The 19816-nt window shown below is 44.7% G+C and overlaps 1 protein-coding gene across 2 annotated transcripts; it reads left to right on the top strand.

Moving 5' to 3' along the window:
• The first annotated feature begins 866 nt into the window (after positions 1-866).
• Positions 867-19775, top strand: CERS5 (ceramide synthase 5). 2 transcript variants are annotated; one of them, XM_035570306.2, is made up of 10 exons: positions 867-1145; positions 6853-6958; positions 9073-9203; positions 10176-10233; positions 10815-10865; positions 11529-11621; positions 12962-13090; positions 13364-13470; positions 15337-15493; positions 18466-19775. In XM_035570306.2, exons 1-10 carry the CDS (start codon positions 946-948, stop codon positions 18616-18618), a joined length of 1185 nt encoding a protein of 394 aa, XP_035426199.1. In that variant the 5' UTR covers positions 867-945; the 3' UTR covers positions 18619-19775. The 2 variants fall into 2 exon arrangements, with proteins under 2 accessions (XP_035426199.1, XP_035426201.1); XM_035570308.2 differs by lacking the exon at positions 11529-11621 and having other exon boundaries at positions 901-1145.
• The last annotated feature ends 41 nt before the right edge of the window (positions 19776-19816 follow it).

The raw sequence follows: 19816 nt of genomic DNA, 5'->3' as shown, positions 1-19816 counted from the left end.
TATATGAAAGATGGATCATTTGCTGCGATGGGGAAGGAAGCTGATGCTGTCCGCCTTCGTGGAGAATTTGAGAACCTAATTAAAAAGCTGACCTAAAGGCCAGGTTGCATTACTTGGTAACCCTCGTCCCAAGGCTGTCAAGCTGAAAACATGAGAAATTTTCTGAATGTTTTGAAAACTATTATGACTGTCTTAAACTTTGGTAACAAGCATACCTCTCACTCTGTGTTTGTTCCTTAAATGTTTAAACACATGGGTGTTATTAGTAAAACTAATCCGTGGTACCTTACCATAAACTCTCCATGTGAGAAATTGCGCTGTTCTGCCTTAGAGTCCGATTTTGAGGTGAGTGAAGTGGGCTGTAAGCCTGTGTGAGGAATGCTGCCCAAGAGGTTTACTGAGGTGTGTGTGGGGTTAGTTGGGGGTTATGGAGGGGGGTTATCTGGGGGGGCTTTATCGAAGGGGGCTTTTGTCGAGTGGGGATTCATGGAGGGGGGGATTTATCGGGGGGGGGGGGTTGACGGAGTGGGTTTTATGGAAGGAGGGGTTATCGGGCTGGGTTATCCACCGCCATTTGATCCCACAGAGGCTGCCTCGGGTCCTGCCTCACCCAACACCTTCCCAAGGCAGAGACCGAGCCCCTCTGACAGGAGCCCGTGCTTCAGCCTCACCTCGGGGCTTTTCCCGAGGGCTTTTCTCCGAGCGCCACCTCGGGGCGCGGGGCCCTTCCCGCCCATTCTCCTCAGCGAGCCGCGGCGGGCGCCTAACGGTCCGCGGCGGGGGCGGGGCGGGGCAGCACCGGGCCCGCGCACGCGCCATGTTTGCGGGGGGGCGGGGCTTGGGGAGAGGCCCCGCCCCCTGGCGGTGGCGGCTGTGGCGGCGGCGGCGGCGGCGGTAGCGGGGGGCGGGGGGAGGTGACGGGAGGGAGGGAGGCGGCGGCGGAAAATGGCGGCGGCCGCGGCGGCGGCGCTGCGGGCCTGGTTCTGGAACGAGCGGTTCTGGCTGCCCCACAACGTGACGTGGGCGGACCTGGCCGGGGAAGCGGGCCCTCCGGGCAGCGGGCTGCAGTACCCGCGGGCCGGCCACGTCCTGTCCGCCTTCCCGTTGGCGCTCGGTATCTTCGCCGTGCGGTTGCTCTTCGAGAGGTGAGCCCCGGTCCCCCCCCGGTCCTCCCCTCAGGCCTCCAGCTCGTGCCTCGGGGCGAGGCCGTTGGGGTCCTTTAGCAACGGGCCCCGGGGACAGCCGGGCTCGGGGCCCCCCCTCGCCCCTCAGGCAGCTCCGAGGCCTCCAGCCGCCCCCCGCTTTCTGTTTTATCTCCTTGAGTGGAAAGGGAACGGCAAAACCCGTCCCTGGGGCTGTCAGGGCGCGCAGGACCCCCCCCAAGGCTCCCCTCTCCCGTGGCTTTGGGCCCCGAGAGGCTCCTCAGGTGCTGGACGCTGAGGTAAGGCGAGGAGAAGAGCCCCAGGAGGTGGTTTTATTTCTTTCTGCTCGTGTCCAGCTTGGCTTGCTGGCGTTGCTGGGCTCTGCCCGCGGTGTACTTTCCGTCCCAGTTCCTGGATGAGGAAATAGGGCTCGTTCACATGGCCTGGTGTATCATTAAACAAGCTGTGGATCCCCCCGCGTGACGGAAGCGCGTGCGGATCAGCATATCTGCCCATAAGCAGGTGTAACACAGCGTTTCCCATTTGTTTGAATATCCATAAGCGTGTATTAACTCTCCCCTGAGGCAGGAGTTTATCCTCTGCATGATGGATATCTCCTATAGCCGTACGCAGGGCAGGCTCTGTGGGTGACAGACACTAATTAGGAACGCAGCTTGCTTAAGAGAACCGCTACGTGAAGCCAACTAAAACACCTTGGGTACCTGTTCAGATAGTTCTTTAAAGGTTGATTTCGTCTTAAATTTCTGCAACAAAAGAGTGGAGGTATTTCTGAGTGTGGAAAGGCCGGTAGGATTAAAGCAATTAGGGATTGAGTTGGTGTTATTTTGCAAGTTTTCTGTAAGAAGTGTACCTTTTTTTTTTTTGAGCTTTCAGAAATTAAACAACAGGAGGGAACTGGGACTAAGTAAAAAGATAGGAGAACTGTAGAGAAAAATGTGAAGCAGGTAAGCAGAGTAGGAGAGAAGCTCGAGCATCGTTTTTTTCCTTCCCTCTCCATCTTATCTTTCAAAGTACTTCAGAAAGCTATGCTCAGCTCAAACCAGTGCAGAGGACCCAGGAACACCCAGATACGTGGCAGTGCCAAAACCTCATCTTAGCTTTGCATCTTGCTGCTCCTCTTGGCCAGATGTATGCACTTGCCAGCAGACAAGGCAAGGAAGTTGGGAGGCAGGATGCTACCCCTGGAAGGAGTATTGTAGGGAGGTCTCCTCGCTTCCCCAGCTCAGTCCAGGTGTCTTAGCTTGGGGAAGAAGTGCAAAAGTTTCTTTTTTCTGGATTAAGAGACCTTCAGAGAGCTACAGTGCATCCCACTGTACCTAATAACACAATCCTCCTGCTAACAGTTATTTTATCCTGATAATGTCTGCACTGTGCCCCGGTATGTGAAATTTCGTTTGCGGTGTTGGTTTAGGGAGGGCTCAGATGAACAATTAAGTACTCCTCCTGCACAATAGAACCTAGAGACCACAGGCTGCTTCCTGAGAGGGTTTGTTCCTTTCCTTTAACAGTGTCAACGCTGTAGTGTGTCTCCGTGGTGGTATCCCAGTGAAAGTAGATTGTGAAGCAAAATGCAAGGTTGTTTCTAGCATGTTTATTTACAAAGACCACATTTTTCAAGAAATGCTTTCTTCTTTCTCCTGCCACCTTGAAGATGTCGAAACTTCAGTTTTGTCTAATAAAATCCCCTTGTGCAGATACCCCAATTCTGGCCTTGGGGATGATTAAGTCAAATGGTTTCCTTGACACACAATTGGCAATTGGACTTGATGACTCAGAACTTGAATTATAAATGTCTGTATCTCTTTTGTTTTAGCTCCTCTTTTCATTTCTCTTTGTCTGTTTGCCGTAGATCTTCAGTGTGAGGAAGTGCTTTTGCTACACTGACACTTGCTACACCAGCACACGTTTCTCTGTTGGCAAATGCTCCTGTAAATTAGCCTTTGCATCACGATGATGGCAAAATACTCATTGGGCTGGCTCGACTTGGGAATAGCGTGTGCTAAAAACCTGACTGTAGGGATGAGCCAAGACTTGCAGGGTGAGGTAAGGTCCTGACTTGGCTGAAGGTGGATTTTTGGTCAGGCAAGATAAAGAAGTACTTCTGCTTACAGATTTGTGTGGCTTGTGTTTTTTTTTTTTTCTCTGTTATGTTTGCTGTGGTTTCTCCCTATGCATCTTGTCCCACTGCAGGCATAAAATAGTTCCCAGGTATCTGGGAAAACACAAAGCCTGATGATCGTACAAGGTGTTTATGTTTACACCAGAATTCCTTTTCACTTATAGGTATTCTTGTTACTCTCTGCATCTGAGGAAGGATATGCTGCTTGTGCTCGTTCTGGTAGGGGAAAAAATAAACTGGTTTTAGATGTTGCTTTGTCAGTGCTGTCTGGAAAATTTGGTACAGTTTAAGTGAGGTTTAATCTTAACACAGTGAAACTGAGAGACTATAAAGAGATGAACTCTTGAGTGCATTAGCTGCAGGATGTGCCTACTTTATAAATCTTATTATTTAGGGGATTGTTCTTCCTTTTCAGAACTGTAGTAGGGATTTACCAGACGAACCAAACTGTTCCATAAAGGAGGATTCTGAGGCTGGATTTGTCAAGTACGACATGCGCGAGAAGTGCTTGTTATACGTGAGTCTGCGTGCTAGAAAACTGGTGTTGGTTTCAAAATCAGTTCGTCTTAATAACCAGGGTGAAACAGATAGGTTGGTAGGCATGGCTTACATCAATGCGCAGGTACGTGTTCAGAAAACCCTAATAAAAGTAGTGAAATGATGATAACTCCTTGCAGCGAGGGTGTGGCAGGATCTTGACCTTGGGAATAGTTGCTGCAGTGAGTATTTCTATGGTATCATAAAGTAATTTAGATTGGAAGGGACTTCTTGGTCACCTTTTCAGTCCTTTCCTCAAAGCACGACTAATGTTCTAGTCAGGTCAGATTGCTCGTGGTGCTGTTCAGTTTCAAATATCCCCAAGAATGGGAATTCTGGAAAGAATGGGAATTCTACATTTTGGGCAGCGTTTTTTGGTGCTTAACTGCTATTGCTGTGCAGTTGTTTGTTTGTTTGTTTTTCCTATGAGGTACGCTGCAAAAATTGCACATCTGAAAATCTATTTTGGGGCCAACACTGTAAAACACCACAGTCACCTTAGCTCAGCCCTAAAGGCACATCACCTTGTTGTATTTCTGACTGGCAGCAGGGTGGATTGTTCGCTTCGTATTCCACCTGCAAGGTGGTAACTGGCCGAGACAGCTGGGCAGTGGCATGGACTCCTGAGCGTGAGCCAGGCGCGTCGCGGCCAGGTAAAAACACCTCGCGTGGCTGCTCAGGAAGCCCTGCAGACGGACAGACGTACAATGGGATTTGCAATTCCACTGCACGGAGCCATTACTTGCCGAGTTAGAGAAGCAACGTTACAGCGTTGGGCTAGACTTCCCTAAAAGTAACGAAATCCCTTGCTGCCATCGTTTTTCCTTCCTGTTTCTGGGGCTGGGACGCCCTCCCTTAGTGTGGCATGTCCTGTGCGCTTGCACTGATGTCTGCTTGCTTCTGCGCGCCTAGAAATGTTGGTGGGGGTTTTGTTCTGCTCTGTGCTCACCTGCATGCTTGACTGAGTTCCTTGAGTCCTGTGCAGTGTCTGTAGCCTACTTTTGATGATTTTTTTTTCCTGATTTCTGGAAACATCTGTATTTTTTCCCAAAGCCTTCTAGTGAAGGAAGCTTACAACTCAGGAATAGTTTTCTGCAGAGCGGTTGCTTGGTTGGTTGTTGTTTTTTTGGTAAGTGTTAGGTCCTAAAGTGAATTACTTCCACTCATTTCTATATCTTTATCTAAGGAGATGTTTTCTTCTTTCTTTGATGCTTCAGGGTTTGAATTCTAAGATAAAGCCACGTTCTGTGCGTCATGTGAGCTTTCTTAACCATTCATTCTCCTCTTGGCTCTTAAGCAGAGTCTCCTGAATAATAAATGTATTGAATGTGCAGATTTGCAGATTTCCAGGTTTTCTCTGACATACGAGGAAACTTTTCCCAGCCTGAGTATCTTCAGGCCAGCTTGGGATTTTTTTTTTCTTTATGGAGCTGCAAACACTGTGTTCCAGCAAATGAAATAAAGGTATTGATCTGGCATACTGCGACTGCACACGTGTGCTCCTTTGCTGTTGTCATGGTGTATCCTGCAGGAAAGCAAAGTATGGAGATGTGCGCTTTTATGAAGGTCCAGCCAAGTGTTTTATAACATCCTAAGATGATTGCTGGCTGGTGGTCTAGATTGTAGAGGAAGCAGTGAGCCTTTAGAGCAGGGAAGAGCCAAGCTGAAAGGAAATCACCCTTTCCTTTTTTCTTTTTGTGTTTTTTTTTTGTTTTTTTTTTTTTTCTTTAGCTACGACTGTTGAAACGAACAGGACGTGTGAAGAAACAGGGCAGGACAGTGAAACCTGGTGCTACGGTGCCTGGTACTTGTTTAGTGTTTTCTGAAAGCAGAGGAGTTCCTTTAGGATTACTCATGAGCTGATCCACAATTTCTCAAGGGGAAAGCCCTAGAACCTGTGTCAGTTCTTAGACCCAGTCGTAGCTATTTGTTACTGGAATACTAACAGTGTACTCCCAAGAAAGATTGCGGTTGGAACACTTAGGGTAATGATCCTGCTGAATTTTAATCTCTTCTTTTAAGCACAAGGAGAAATGGCAACAGTTTTAATGGTTGGAAAAAGCAGCGTTTTCTGCTTAATGGCACTCCAAGTCTTCTAAATGGAATACATATGTGTAATAAAGTTGTCTCTGAATCAGTCTCTGTTTTGAGGCAAAGTAGATTTAAAGATGCAAATGTTGGGGTCCTTTTCAAAATCGTTTTTGAGAAACAGGTTTTTTTACGTGCTCTCAAATTAATTGATGTTTTTCTTGAATTTGCTGTACCTTGAAAGCTCTTGCCCCACCGACACGAGGGAATACAATTCACGTTTTCAGGTAACACATGCATTTTCCATAGTATCCCTTGGCCAACTTGACACAAAGGTACAGCAAAACCTACTTAGTTTTGAAGGCATATATATTCATTTTAGTTTTTGAAGTGTCTGTGCTATAAAATTCACAAAGTGCTTGATCAACTTTGGGAAAACATGGTGCATGCAGGACTGAGATGTTGAGATCGTGGCTCTCGGACTGAGAGACTTCGTACATCTTCCCCATTCTTCCTAAGGAAATAAGACACTTTTTTTTTTTTTGTCCTCTTGGGGAAAAATAGAACTGCGTCTGTGTCTTTTAGGAACCGTGTCACTTGAACTTCCCTTTTTTTCTGAGCTATGCGACACCAAGAAGCAGTCTGGAAGTAAGGTGTTTTGTTTGTGGTGCTTCGGGGGCTCTAGCAGTTGTTTGCAGAGATCTCCCATCAGTGTCTGTTATTTATTTCTGAGCTAACGTATCCTGATCCTGCAAGCCAAGGGCATTAAGGTTTAACTTTTCATTTTAGATGTGCGTACTGTATGTGCTGTCTACAATTACCAGTTGGACTAATAAAAAACGTTTCTTTACCTGTGAAGTTTCTTTGAGCAACATGAGTGAAGATCTTCAAAAGGTTTTTGAATAGGTTTTGCAATTTGTGACGAGTTGGGGTTGTTGTGATTTAGGCAGAGGAGGGAAACTAATGCCTTGTTTTAATGTGGCTCTTTGTTCGCAACTCTTTCAGATTTATTGCCAAGCCCTGTGCCATAAACCTTGGCATTCAAGACAGTGGACCTCACAGAGCCCAGCCTAATGCAATTTTAGAGAAAGTGTTTACATCCATCACTAAGGTGAGTCACGCTGCAAATTCTGCTAGAAACGGAGGCCTGTAGGAATGAATGTTGGTATTTTTTGTCTTCCACTTCTCTACTGTGAAGAGTGTGTTTCACACTGTGCATGCACGAGTGTGCTCTTTCTTATTTTATTTTGCCTCTGAGATCTTCTCTCAGGAACGTAAATTCTCTTTATGGCTGACCTGAGCTTTTGCACATGGGGGAATCTTTTTTGAATCAAAGTTGTTGCCTTCTAAAAAGATAAGAGGTTTCTTCCTTTAGTTCCCTTTGTCCAAATTGTAACGAAGGGAACGGGTGGCAACCGTTGGTTGAACAAGAAATTTCCTAGCATCTTTCACTTTCCATTGGAAAAGCACTGCTCCCTTGAGGTCTGGTGGCCAGCCGTGTGAATGCCTTCATCTTCCTTTTGCCTCCTCTGTGCGATTGCTCAACAGCTGTCACAGTGGAAGTCACTTCCACAAGTAAAGCCATTCGGTCAACGGAAGCGTGCCCTGACAAATGGCAGGCTGTTCAATGTTGACAGTAGGTATTTCTGTTGTTATCAGCTTCATGTCTTTTCTCTCACTTGAGCTGACAGCGCTCTTTCACTTTGGAACGACGGAATTGCGCGCTGTCTGTACTCTATTGAATATGACAGTTAAATCAACCCAGATGGTGTGATAGATTTTCATTAAAGATAGTAAAATGGAAGGTTTTATGTTCTCATTTGGTGATGCTGAACTTCATTTCGAGTGCAGCAGATAAAGCACTCAGTGAATGGAAGGGAAATTCTATAAAAACCTTAGCAAAACTTGCCTCGTGGGAACATTAAAGTTCTGAAGTATTTGGAATGACATGTGAACTGAAAGGCCCCTATAATTTGATGCCATTTGTGGGGAGGACTTTTATGTAGGGGATGTCCTTGAAATTAATGTTCAGGAAACCCATGGGGATGCATGCTGTGCAAAATTTATCTAGCTTATGAAAACAGAGCTGCATTTAACTGTACCAGTACGCTTGTGTGCTGTTAAGATCTGGAGGATCGGAATGTAGGGTGGCACTGATGCAGGGGGAAGATGTCATTGCCGTTCTGAAACGGGAGCTCTGTCCGTTCTCCTTTGAGGCAGGTTCGCTTCCAGTGCACAAGTGTCAGGCAGCCCGAACCTGAGCCTCGTACAGAGGCAAGAGGTCTGGCAGCGATGGAATTACAAGAAAGTCGTGGTTTCAGTACTGGACATCAGATGACTGATTATTCTGCTTTTCAGTTCAACAGTCTGGTGACTCTTTATTAGATGAGCATTCTGCATAGCTTTTTGGGTTTGTACGTAACTCGGGTGGTAAAATGTGTTTATCATCTTTCAGTTGTAAGAGCTCCCTGGCAGAGCTTGTTAAAAGGACACTGGTCTGAAACTAACGTGGCTTATCTCACCACTGGGCCATTTTAGAGGTAGTTATCAGGTTTTGTTCGCTTTGCTCTTATAAATCCGTTTATGTCATTATTCAAACAAATAAACTGCCAGTGGAGTTTCCAGTCGGAGAAGAGTGATGCATTCTTCATTGGGCAGTTATTTCAGTTGTCAAGTTTAATTTTATTCATAAATTTAAAAGTGATAATGGAAATAACGCCATCTCCATCATGCCCTTTTGGAATATGTTAGTATCTGATGTGTTAAACCCAAATTCTTACTTTAAAGTTTCCCTAAACTCCACAGTGAGTAACAACCCTTAAATGGATTCAGCTTTGATCTCTCTGAATTCTGGACAGGTCGAGTTGATGTGCAAGTTTTAACAGGTAGGGCAGGACATTTTAAAAGTTGCTCCTCCTCCCAAATTAAGAAACAGAACAATTGCATTCTGTGTAGTAACGTGCTGTCAAATGACGAAATAGATGAGGAAATGCTAAACCAGAAGTGTTCTCAATAATTAAGTCATTAGTGGCTTTTGATGGTTAAACTTGAATGAAAATTTGTGGCAACAGGTTCTTGCTTCTAAACTGTAATACTCTGTATGTAGTGCCTTCATAGTGTGTTTTTTTTTCTCTGTGCATCGTTTCTGTCATAGTACAGAAGGGTTTTCAGACTGCACACAGATTGAGAAGTAGGAGAAATGACACTTGTTTCATTTTCCTTCAGTCTCCAGATGGAAAAAGGTTAGAAGGCTTGTCAAAGCAGCTAGACTGGGATGTTCGAAAGATCCAGCGCTGGTTTCGTCATCGGAGGAACCAGGACAAACCCACCACCCTCACTAAATTTTGTGAGAGCATGTATGTTTGTGCAGAGGCCAAGATGTGCCTTCATCTTAAAGCTCCAGCTGTATGTTCTCTTTTCTAACTGAAATTGTCAGCTGCTAACTTAAACTAGTGTCTTGGGGTTGGCTGGTGGAAGATAAATACTCATATAGGCAATTGGAAGACCTTAGGAGGGCTTTTTTAGGATTGGTTATTCTCAAATACTTTGTGTATGTGCACCACAGCCCAGACCACCTGTACGGGAATCATTCCTGTCTGTGATAAGCAGCTTTTCATAGCCCACCAGGTCCATAATGCAGACAGTAACACTTAGGGGGGGTGTGTGCATATATGCATGTGCACAACTCCAGTAATTATACCAAAGACAAGTCTGCTGTCTGCACACTTACGTTGTAGACCAGCATTTTTCCCAAACAGAGTGAGCTTATGGCTTGCACAATGGTGTGTGTGTACTATGTTATACAGACACTTCTTGGATTCCTGTTCTTTTCATTTCAATTCATCCTTTTGTTCTTTGTTTCCTTCTGAATGCTTATGGTTACCCCTGTTAGTGTAGTAGCAGCTGAACGTTTTTTCCTGACTTATTTCTCCTGTGCTGGTTTCTTTCCTTTCCAGTAACTTTCTTCATATTAATTCTTCCCCCCAGTATGGTTTTGTCTACTTAAAGCCACAAGGTAAGAGGGACAAATACATTTATTAGGATACCTTCTGGATAACAATGACTTTTCTTGTTGTTATCTTGATTTGATATGAAAGATGCATGTTCGCTCTGGACTTCGCTGTTGATACAAACTAGTCTGGTTTGAAAACTCTTAAATAGGTTTATCCTTGCACAAAATGTTTACAAGTGGAGGATTACCGATTGGTGGGTGAATGCTTTTTAGGTGTCAGAATTGTTTTTTTCACGGTTTGTTCCAATTTTTGTTACAAATGTTAACCAGAAGCTATTTCTATTCCATACATTTCATTTTCTGCTTCCTTTTCCAGGTGGAGATTTACATTTTATTTAAGTATATTTTTTTATGGAATCAGGTTTCTCTGGACGGTGAGTAGATCTTTCACACCCCTCCCGCCTTACTCTTCTGTGTGATGTGCTACTGGATTTCTGCTGTCCTGCTGAAATTTAAGGGGTTTGATTACCAGCGTGCCTTCTGTGCTTGCGCCTAGCTTAAAACAAGGGGAATTCAGTGGTGATAGTCATCTTTGTGTTCCCTTATTTGAGATCCTGGTTCTAAACAAATCTGTCATTATGGAAATATTAGAAACCTATTTGTTGTGTTACACCAGAACGGGACAGCCCTGCTTTCTTGGTGTGGAGAGCTGCTTATTTTCTCGCTAAGCTCTTTCCTTCCTGCAGGGATACAGATTCATCTCTTTGGGTCATTATTATTAGAGCTGTATGATTATTCTTTGTATTTCCATTGCATTATAGCTTGCCTTTGGGTGCCCAAAGAATATTTTAAATCATTATGATGTCTTACAATAAACTTAGCTTGGATGGTAGAATGGAGATACAATTTATGTGAAACAGCATTGTAGTGGTCAATTGCCTTAGATGGTAGGGAATTAAAAAACAATAACAACAACAAAACAATGCAGAATAACAACTTGTCTTTTTCCTTAAAGGCACCCTGGTTTTGGGACACACGACAGTGCTGGTACAACTATCCTTTTCAGGTAGGACGTAAACACTTATTGGATCCAAATCTTCACAATTTCAGTTCTTATTTTTGTTAATGACAGCAAATTGAAACTCATTAGATGCGTCTGCTTCTCATTCTGTGCATGCTGCACAGGCTGCAACCTGGTAAGCTTTCTACTTAGTGAATGGCCATCCATTTCTGTAGGTACAAAGATGGCATTTGCCCTTTGTGTCTTCAGATCCTGGTGAGGTTTGTTAACAGCAGCGTTTCCTCAGATGGAAGAGACTCAGTTCATATTCATTTTGTGTTTACTTGCTGCTGAGGTTATTAAAAGTAACTTATTTACAGTGTTATTTTAATTATGCAGCAAGTATGATTGTATAGAGGCCAGCCAGTTTGGTTCAGTGCCTGGTTTTCCTAATCCAAGAGGCTGCAGTATGATTTGTAAACATTGAACTTTATTCAAAAAGAGTAAGATTCTGCTGTCAAACACAAATGTTTGCTTGTGTGAGTAAGCCTATAGTAAGATGGCTGTTGCTTAAGCTTGTTTTTACTAAACCTTAATTCTGGATCTTTTAACTTATGCCTCAGCGTTCTGAAGGAACAGAGTGGGATGGGAAGGAAGGAAGAAGTGGATTTTAATGTAAATTTTGAAGTATTTTGTCCTCTAACTGTGCTATGTTTGTTTGTTTTCCAGCCTCTAACATCCAGGCTTTATTATTACTATATCTTGGAGCTGGCCTTCTATTGGTCTCTCATGTTTTCTCAGTTTACAGACATTAAACGGAAGGTGAGATTAACCAGAATTGCACTAACCACTTTGCTAAATAGACAAGACTAACAAAAAGTGTGAGTGTGCTTGGCCAGTAGAGCTGAAGCATAGTAATAACTGAATTTTCTTCCTCATTCACATCTCTGTGTAGCCTACCTCCTTCTGTAATCACTACACAGTCCTGGGGGAAAGGGAGGAGCAAGCCTGCTGTGCAACCTGGTATAGCCTCGAGAGTCCCTTTCACCTTCCAGGGGAAAGAACAGAATCAGTCAATACCTCCTAATAAACAGTCAGCAAATCATTGAGAGAGAAAAAAGAAAGATTTAATTAGAAGGCTTGCAAGAAAGCAGGAAAATAAAATGCTCTAAGCATTACCTTGCTGAGCAGGATGAGAAAATGGCAAACACTGAAGCGATAATGCATTCTTTTTTTGAAAGTAATTTTTCATCTGTGTATGTAGCAGAATGATGACTGGTCATGATTGCTGGAATCTAATTCCGTTGCGTTGTGTTCTAGGATTTGGCTTATTGTTGCTGTTGGAAAACAGTTCAAAATAAATCATAGTTTATTGCGTCTGTTATACAAACTGCAAAGTAACAAATTATCCCAATTCTTGCATTAACTGTTCAAAAAGAGAACTATTTTTTATTTCCCTGTACTGGAATATCAGCTCCAAAATACAGAGTAGATGCAGAAAGAGTGTGATTAACAGCATCTCTGATATAATCTGTTTATAACATTTAGTTTAGTGCTCTGTGTATTACATTCCTCATGGTAAGTTACACTGAGGTGGAGTGTAAGTGTTGTACCCAGGGGACTGAACTGGAACACAGCCTTGAATGTACGTGCATTGTGAAAACTTTTTAACTGGAGTGGCCTAGCTCTTGCTGTTGGATTATCTTGTGTTCTATGCCTGCTATGCTCTGGCAGGTTTTTACATGCTGACAACAGTAACAACAGCGTGCTTACAGTTTGTGCCAAGAGCTGAAAGGACTAGCAATATGACTGCAAAACCAAAAGGAGCCAAAAATAAGGACCATATGTTGTCCTATCAATCTTTTGAGAGGATTCTGCAGCCATACTTATCTTGATCTTGCGAGTATGTGCCAAAGACTGCCGTACTTCTGTACGCAGAATTACAACCTTACAGAAGCACAGGTGCTGGGAGAGACCTTTCTGGAACCTCTAGCGATCATGACAGATGTTGTGTGATGAGCTGTGCTTCATATGAAGTGGAGTCAAGTCTGAACTGAACTGAAGTAATCCTCTGACCCCAGTTAGTCAGTTTGGTGGCTCTGCTCTAAACATCTGTATCTGTTTGACAGCCAAAGGGTCTGAATTCTTTTTTCTGTTTCCAGGACTTCCTGATCATGTTCGTCCATCACTTGGCTACAATTGGACTCATTACGTTCTCTTACATGAATAATATGGTGCGGGTTGGAACGCTGGTGCTGTGTCTCCATGATGCATCCGATTTCCTCTTAGAGGTGAGTTTCCTTTCAGATCTTTACCTAATGCTAGTGTGGTCTCAGGGGAGCAAGCTGACTTTCCTGTTCTTGCTAAAACAGCATTAAATATGCCGTAAAACCTGTGTTGCTGATCCTGCCTTGTCAGCTTTTCCTCGTAACTGCTGAGAATAATCCCTAAATGTTCCTAAGTCCTTACAAATGTGATGGCTTGAGGGTTTTGGAGCTCTACAGCCTGGTAATTACATGATTGCATGAAGGGAATAACACTCTCATATTTCTTTCCTTTTTTAGGCTGCAAAGCTAGCCAATTATGCCAAGTACCAGCGTCTGTGTGATGCCTTCTTCATGCTCTTTGGTGTCGTATTCATTGTTACACGGTTGGGCATTTATCCTTTTTGGTAAGCACCGTGAGGTGTAAGGTCTTGTTTGTTCTTCCAAGCCCTTAAGCAAAGCCTTTGTACCTAGACTTCTTGCAAGCAATACAGCCTGTCCCCTCAAGGCAGCCTAAAGTTGCAGACACCCCAAATACCATTTGGAGCAGTACTTTCAATCAAAAATATGAAGAAACCTCTCAACAGTCAGTTGAGAGAGTGTGAAAAGTGACTAGAATCTTAACGCGCAGCTGGCCCCTCTCCTCTTACTGCGAAGTGATGACAATGCTCATTAGCTGGAGCAGAGTCAGCTGGTATCTGAACGACTCAAAGGGTTGTTTGCTTCTCTTGACTTGAGAAGTTTTGGAAATAGTTACAGCTGAGGCATGGTCTCTTGAAGTAAAATTAATTTCTGAGTATCTGGCTTAGTCATCATTGCCGCTTTTGATTTCTTATGGCACTTTTGTCCTACCCTTGAGTCGTGACTATGTAGAGCCTAAAATAGGTCTGAGGTTTCTGGAGAGGTAAAACCCTGGCTAAATGGCTTATAGCTAATCGTTGTATAATGAGCCCAGTAGGCTTGGTGAGGTGGTTCTGGTGTTAGCCACTTGTTTCTGTTGAAAGAGTGTACTGAAAATTTGGTTATAGCTGATTATCACTCAATTTATTTTGATTTTACTGCATATATTTCTTTCCTGAGCGATGGACAGCCTGCATGGCTGTTCTTTCGGTGTGCGTTAGTGGCAGACAGAAACAGCCCTTCATTTGTGTTTTGGTATCAGGGTTGCAATTAAAGCTCCTGCTTGTTTCCCAGAAAACGCATCAAAGAAATCTGGATAAGGAAGGGCCTTTAATCCCTTTGTTTCCACTGTCTCCTTCCAGTGACAGATGAGGTAGTTGTTGTTGTTTTTCTTGCCGTTGTCTGTCATAAGGTGATGCTCTTGCATCATGCTATTGCTCAGCAGTCCTGTAAATCTTTAATATATTTTCCACTGGCTGTAACGTAATTCCACAGCTTTGTGCAGAAATCTGGCAAGCTTGCAGTGGTATTGCAAGCCTTGGGCTGTTTCACTTCATGTCTATTCACTTCCCTGATTAGTAGTGTAAAACATCAACAGACCTCTGGAGTTGCATGTAAGTCATCGATAAGCCAGCTAGGAGGTAGATGTTTCTGTAACTGTATTTTGGGGGGGCTCGGGTTCTTCTTTGAAAGGCTTGTTTTTATTTTCCTGCGAAGTGTTCAAAGCTGTGTGAAATTAATGGCATCTTTAAAGGTCTCTCCACACATCTCTACTTCATAAAGTCTAAAATGTTTATTAAATTACTTAAGTACTGGCAGTAACTCCCAGCGATGAGAACAGCAAAGCAGCAATGAAAGAAAGCACAGTGCTTTGTCCGTGAACTAGTTTCTAGCCCTCCAGCTTGGCAGGAGGAACCTGTAAAAATAAGAGAGAAGGGAATAGCACACAGGGAGGCAGACCTATTGGGACCAAAATTCTTCTGTGATCTTTAAGTATGGGCGAAGATGGCCCGAGTAGGAATGTGTTAACAATTGTTTTGATGACTGGAGCAGCTTGACATCACTTCCTGTAAAGTTATTACAAACGTTCATGCTGTTGAGAAGGAAATTGGCAGCAGATCTGTGTGTGTAACCAAACTGCGGAACGTTCGCATCTTCTCTCGTTTGTTGCTCCATTCAAATGTTTCTAATTAGCTTTAGTCTGTCTCTTAACTCTGGCAAGAGACTAGATGCATTGCTGCTCTGACAGGAGCAAAGCAACAGATGCTTAAATGGTACAGACTGTTGTGCAGCTGGCCAGTCATCTTAATTTAGAGCTGGAAGCCACATTACCAGCACAACTGATCTGTAACGTGTTTCTGGATCTCTTCTAGGATTTTGAACACAACCCTCTTTGAAAGCTGGGAGTTGATTGGTCCCTATCCTTCATGGTGGCTCTTCAATGGCCTTTTGGTAACCTTGCAGATCTTGCATATCATCTGGTCCTATCTCATCATTCGCACCGCCTACAAGGCCCTCATGCGGGGAAAGGTAAGATTGTTGGTGACTGTTTTGGGCCCTCTTTCTATAAGGTCTGTGAAAGAATCCTGAGGAACTGAGCCCTTCGGTGAGGGCTGGTGTTAGTTCTCAGTGTAATTGCATCAGAAATCTTTTGTAGAAGAGCAGGTTGGTTTGTTTTTTTCACTCTGGTTGCTCTGCAGACTTGAGAGGCCAGGTATATACAAAGGCGAGGATGCTTTCCGCTCTGCTCTGGTCATACAGGGAAATAATGCCATTACCCAGTACACTGAGATGTTGTAATAATGATGGTGATGACAGATCTGTTAAGTCCTTTTTTGGAGTTTTAAGGCATTAGAAAGCTCGTTTTTGAACAATTTGAACGGGACGGTTTTTAGCTGCTAGCTTTCCAGCATCTGCTGGTTCTTGGGTTGCGATGAGGATTGTGCATCTTCCGCTTGTTAGCAATGACAAAGGCTTCTGGCTGCCAGTGCACGGCCAGGCATTGAGCTGCAGCATGCAGAGGAGAAAGGGTTATCAGAAATTCTGGGGAGTGTGCTGGCTGTTACTGGGGTGCAGTCTCGCTTCAGTCGTAAGTATTCGAATTTTAATTGTGTTGGGGTTTTAGGGAGAATGAGGGTGAAACTACAGCAACTCGTTAGCAGCAGATGGTACCCTAAGAGCAAACAATGCTGACTTTTGGCTGCAACCTAAGTTGCCAAGCTTAAAAGGTGCACTTCAACTGAAGGGGCACGAGACAGGGAAAGCCAGTCTGGGAACTAATTTGACACTTGGCCAACCCATCAGTTGAAGCCGCTTCCTTCCATCTACCAGAGTGCAACAACTGATTTACTAGCACAAAATGCCTTTTTTATCATGTATCTGAGTTTCTCTCATAGCTCTGCTTTATTTTGTGTGATTTCTTAGTTGCCCTTACGCATGGAACATAACCTTGAAGAATATATCATAGCTATTTGTGGCGCTCGTCATCAGAGGAAGACGTGGTTTAGAGCATGCACATGATTTTTTTCATCCGTTTGCCACAGCTGCTACTGCAAGGCTTGTTTTCTGTCTGTGCAGCTGTTCCTACAGCTGAGGTCTACATCTATTTTCCTTTCCTTGCTTCTCTCCTGTCCAGGTGACCTAGCCAGAGAAAGGACTCTAAGCTTTGTCTTCTTCATTCTTTTCTCACTCCTTTTCCTCTGTGCCAGATTGGAGCTGGACAGTTTCATCCTTTGCATGTAAGTGTGATCTGTACTTCTGTTTCTACACTGAAACACGTCTGTGTCTGTTTCTAGGCTGAGACGAACACAAAGCTATGGTCTTGGGGTTTCAGATGGGTAGTGCCTTCTCTTAAAATGTTTGACTCCCTGTTTTGTACAGTGCTGGCTCTGACAGTACGCCAAAACGCAGATTTTTCCAAAGGTCTCAGAGGTCTAAGCAGTGTCCTGTGGTGGTTTGTTCTTCTGCTGTCAGATGGCTGCATGACCTTGACTTCTCTGCTTTCGTAGGCCCACAGAGACTCCGATGTCTCTCTTTAGTGCTCGTTAATAATCTGCTGGGTGAAAGAGGGCAGCAGAGAGGCAGTCCTTTTTTTGTGAAAAGGATTACAGCAGTCACTAGCCCCCCAGATAATGGGGAAAAATATAGAGGGATTTCTGCTTCCTTCCTGTGACCCTTTGAACTTCCAATATAGGAGAGTGGGGAAAGATACCAAAGTTTTGGCAACACACAGAAGCCAGTACGTCCAACAGGCCTGTCAGAACCAATCCTGGAGATCATTAACTTGACCTGGCTTTCCGCCACGTCTTCCTTGGAGCTGAAAAACTTCCTGGCTGGTACTGCTTGAAAGCCATAAGCCTGACTCAGAGCAAGCAGAGTAGGAGCAAGTCCCGAAGTGCCTGGAAACACGCTAGCCACAAAGTGCTTGCATGCGAAGTAAATGAGGGCTATTAGTTGCAGCCAGAAGTGTGGAGAGCCTGCCTTGGGGTATGTAAAGCATGTGCCATTCACGCAGCCACAGCTCGGCACCGGTGCGTTTATGGCTCTGGCGCCCAGCCAGCGACCAAGGTGCTTATTTGCAGTTAGGGCCGGGCTTGCGATCCCTTCCCTTCACCTTCTGGTGCGCTTGGCTCTGCGGTGTTGGTACACTGCCCTCCTGTGGCACTCTGAGCGCAGCTAACAGCGACACGTGCCGACTCCTGGCCAGAACCATGGCTGGAGGGGTTGCCAAAGGTTCAAAATCCCACGTACAAACCGAATTCAGCTGGGTTTGCAGCCCATCTTTTAACTAAAACCGTAACTCTGTAGAGCAGATCTAGATTCCTGTGGCTGAGATGCTCCTTCTGTACCTGAACTGTTTTTTGCTGGATTAGGTAGTTGTCTCTTTTCTACAGCCCGCTGTCCAAACACGCTTTTGCTCGTAAATGGGATCTCGTGTATGAACCACAAGCTGTGAAAATGGGAGGCGCTTTGTGCAAACAGTAATGTGATAAACATAGCTGGTTAATTTTTAAAATATCAAAGGCACTCCCTCGAGTGTGCTCTCTAGAGGTGATATACATACATTTTGTCATCATACTTGCTGATTATAAAGGTGTGAGAAGATTTATTTTTTCAATTTAAAACACATTTGTTGTTTGGAAAAGCAGCCTTTAACCAATCTAGAATGAGGCTCTCTGAAGACAAAAACAGGCAAAGATCTACAGCATCCTCTGATCTGGTGAGAGCAAGAATGTGCAGTGCTTCCACAGATGGACAGGGTATTTGAAAAATGGAACTCGTAGCTCCCAGCTGCCCTTCTCAACATCTTTCTTGCTTTCTGTACATGATGACAGGCTCTTCCTAGTAAGTTTTAAATTACTACAGACGGAATATAGAAGGTAATTGTAAGTGACCGAGGCTGGTTAATCACATGGACGCAACCTTTTTTACTGCTGTTTCCTGTGAATTTATCAACTTCCCTCCTCCCCTTGCCACTACCCAATCTCTTTTGAATTGTTTAGGTGTCAAAAGACGACCGCAGTGATGTAGAGAGCAGCTCTGAAGAGGAGGATGTGACTTCCAACAGCACAAAAGGAGTTTTCAGCACTTCGAGCAATGGCTCCAACCGCGTTAATGGCCATGTGGCTAGTGGCCAGTGGACAGAAGAGGAGTAAGGCTGTGGGTCAGCCTTGAGCAAACACGAACTTGTCTTTAAATATCTAGATGTGTTGAGCTCCACATTCCCATGTGATCTTTAATCAAGATACCCCTTCCCCAGAAAACCTCCAGCAAATCTGAAATGGGCACAATCCAGACCAGTCAAAGGCTTTGCACGACAGAAGGGAGAAAGCCGATTACTAGGGCGAAACCAAAGCCACAGATTTCATTTTAAGCCATGTTGTACCCAATCTTAGCCCCGTTGATATTTGCAGAGGTGTGTTTGTATGTGACAAACTGGTTTTTACTAGGATCAACTCAAGGTGGAAACGAGTTCGGATGAGGCTGGCTGCCGCCCGCAGGAGGGTCCGGGTGCCATCTCGGTGACTGTTCCAGCGCAGGTTCCGCGCGGCTCCTCGATGCACTCCAGAAGCTGCTCAGAGCATGGAGAGAGGGGTGGGTTTCTGGTCCACCTCCAAGCTGCCCGGGCTGTAGCAGAGACTTTCCTCAGCCCTACTGCGAGCGCTCTGGACCACAGCCAGGCTTTGAATTGGATTGTGCTACAACAAAACCGCTGTTCTGACTCGGTGGTGGGGTGCTGTAGGCTGAGGAGGAGGTTCTCGCTTGTTATCTCTGCTGTCACGAGGGACCAGGCCAGCGTTTGCTGCCTCTTTTGGTGCTGCAAGCCCCTCTGAAGTCTTACCTACAGCCTTCCAAAAAGGGGGAGGGGGTTTGCTTATTGCCCCTAAGTCAACTCTCACAGTACATGCCTTAATTTTTTTTTTTTTTTTCTGTTGCAAGTCATGGTTTTGAAGACTTTTCTAGATGTACCGGCTCGAGTTGGCTAAGCTAGGACCTGAGGGTGGACCAGGGCTGGGGGGCTGCTCGTAGTTTTCCCCAAAATGTTTCAGTCCTGCTCGTCTGTACTTCTAGCCAGAAGTGAATGTTGCTGCTCTGATTTTTGCAATTCTGTGGAGGAGATCACTGGGCCGGCAAGGCGGCCACGCCGCGGGCTTCGCTTCTTATTTTTTACTTGATGGTACTTGGGGGCAACGGGCAGCCCTGCGCGCCGAGCAGGAGCAGAATTGGGGAAACTCCTTGAGTTGTTACCGTTTTATACCATTGTTTACTCTTTATCTCCGATTAAAAAAAACAAAACAAAAACGCTTCAGAACCTCGCTTCACGCGCCTCGCCTTAAATCAACCCCCAAACCC

Source organism: Cygnus atratus, chromosome 29 (genome assembly GCF_013377495.2).
Source record: "Cygnus atratus isolate AKBS03 ecotype Queensland, Australia chromosome 29, CAtr_DNAZoo_HiC_assembly, whole genome shotgun sequence".
Classification (NCBI taxonomy): Eukaryota; Metazoa; Chordata; class Aves; order Anseriformes; family Anatidae; genus Cygnus; species Cygnus atratus.
This window is presented reverse-complemented; position numbering and strand designations above follow the sequence as displayed.

Excerpts from the sequence above, each read along its gene's own strand:
- CERS5 (XM_035570306.2), top strand. The coding sequence starts at position 946 with ATGGCGGCGGCCGCGGCGGCGGCGCTGCGGGCCTGGTTCTGGAACGAG. Across the intron at positions 6,959-9,072 it reads TGTTTACATCCATCACTAAG|TCTCCAGATGGAAAAAGGTT; the intron begins GTGAGTCACGCT and ends ATTTTCCTTCAG. Across the intron at positions 13,471-15,336 it reads TTGGGCATTTATCCTTTTTG|GATTTTGAACACAACCCTCT; the intron begins GTAAGCACCGTG and ends GATCTCTTCTAG.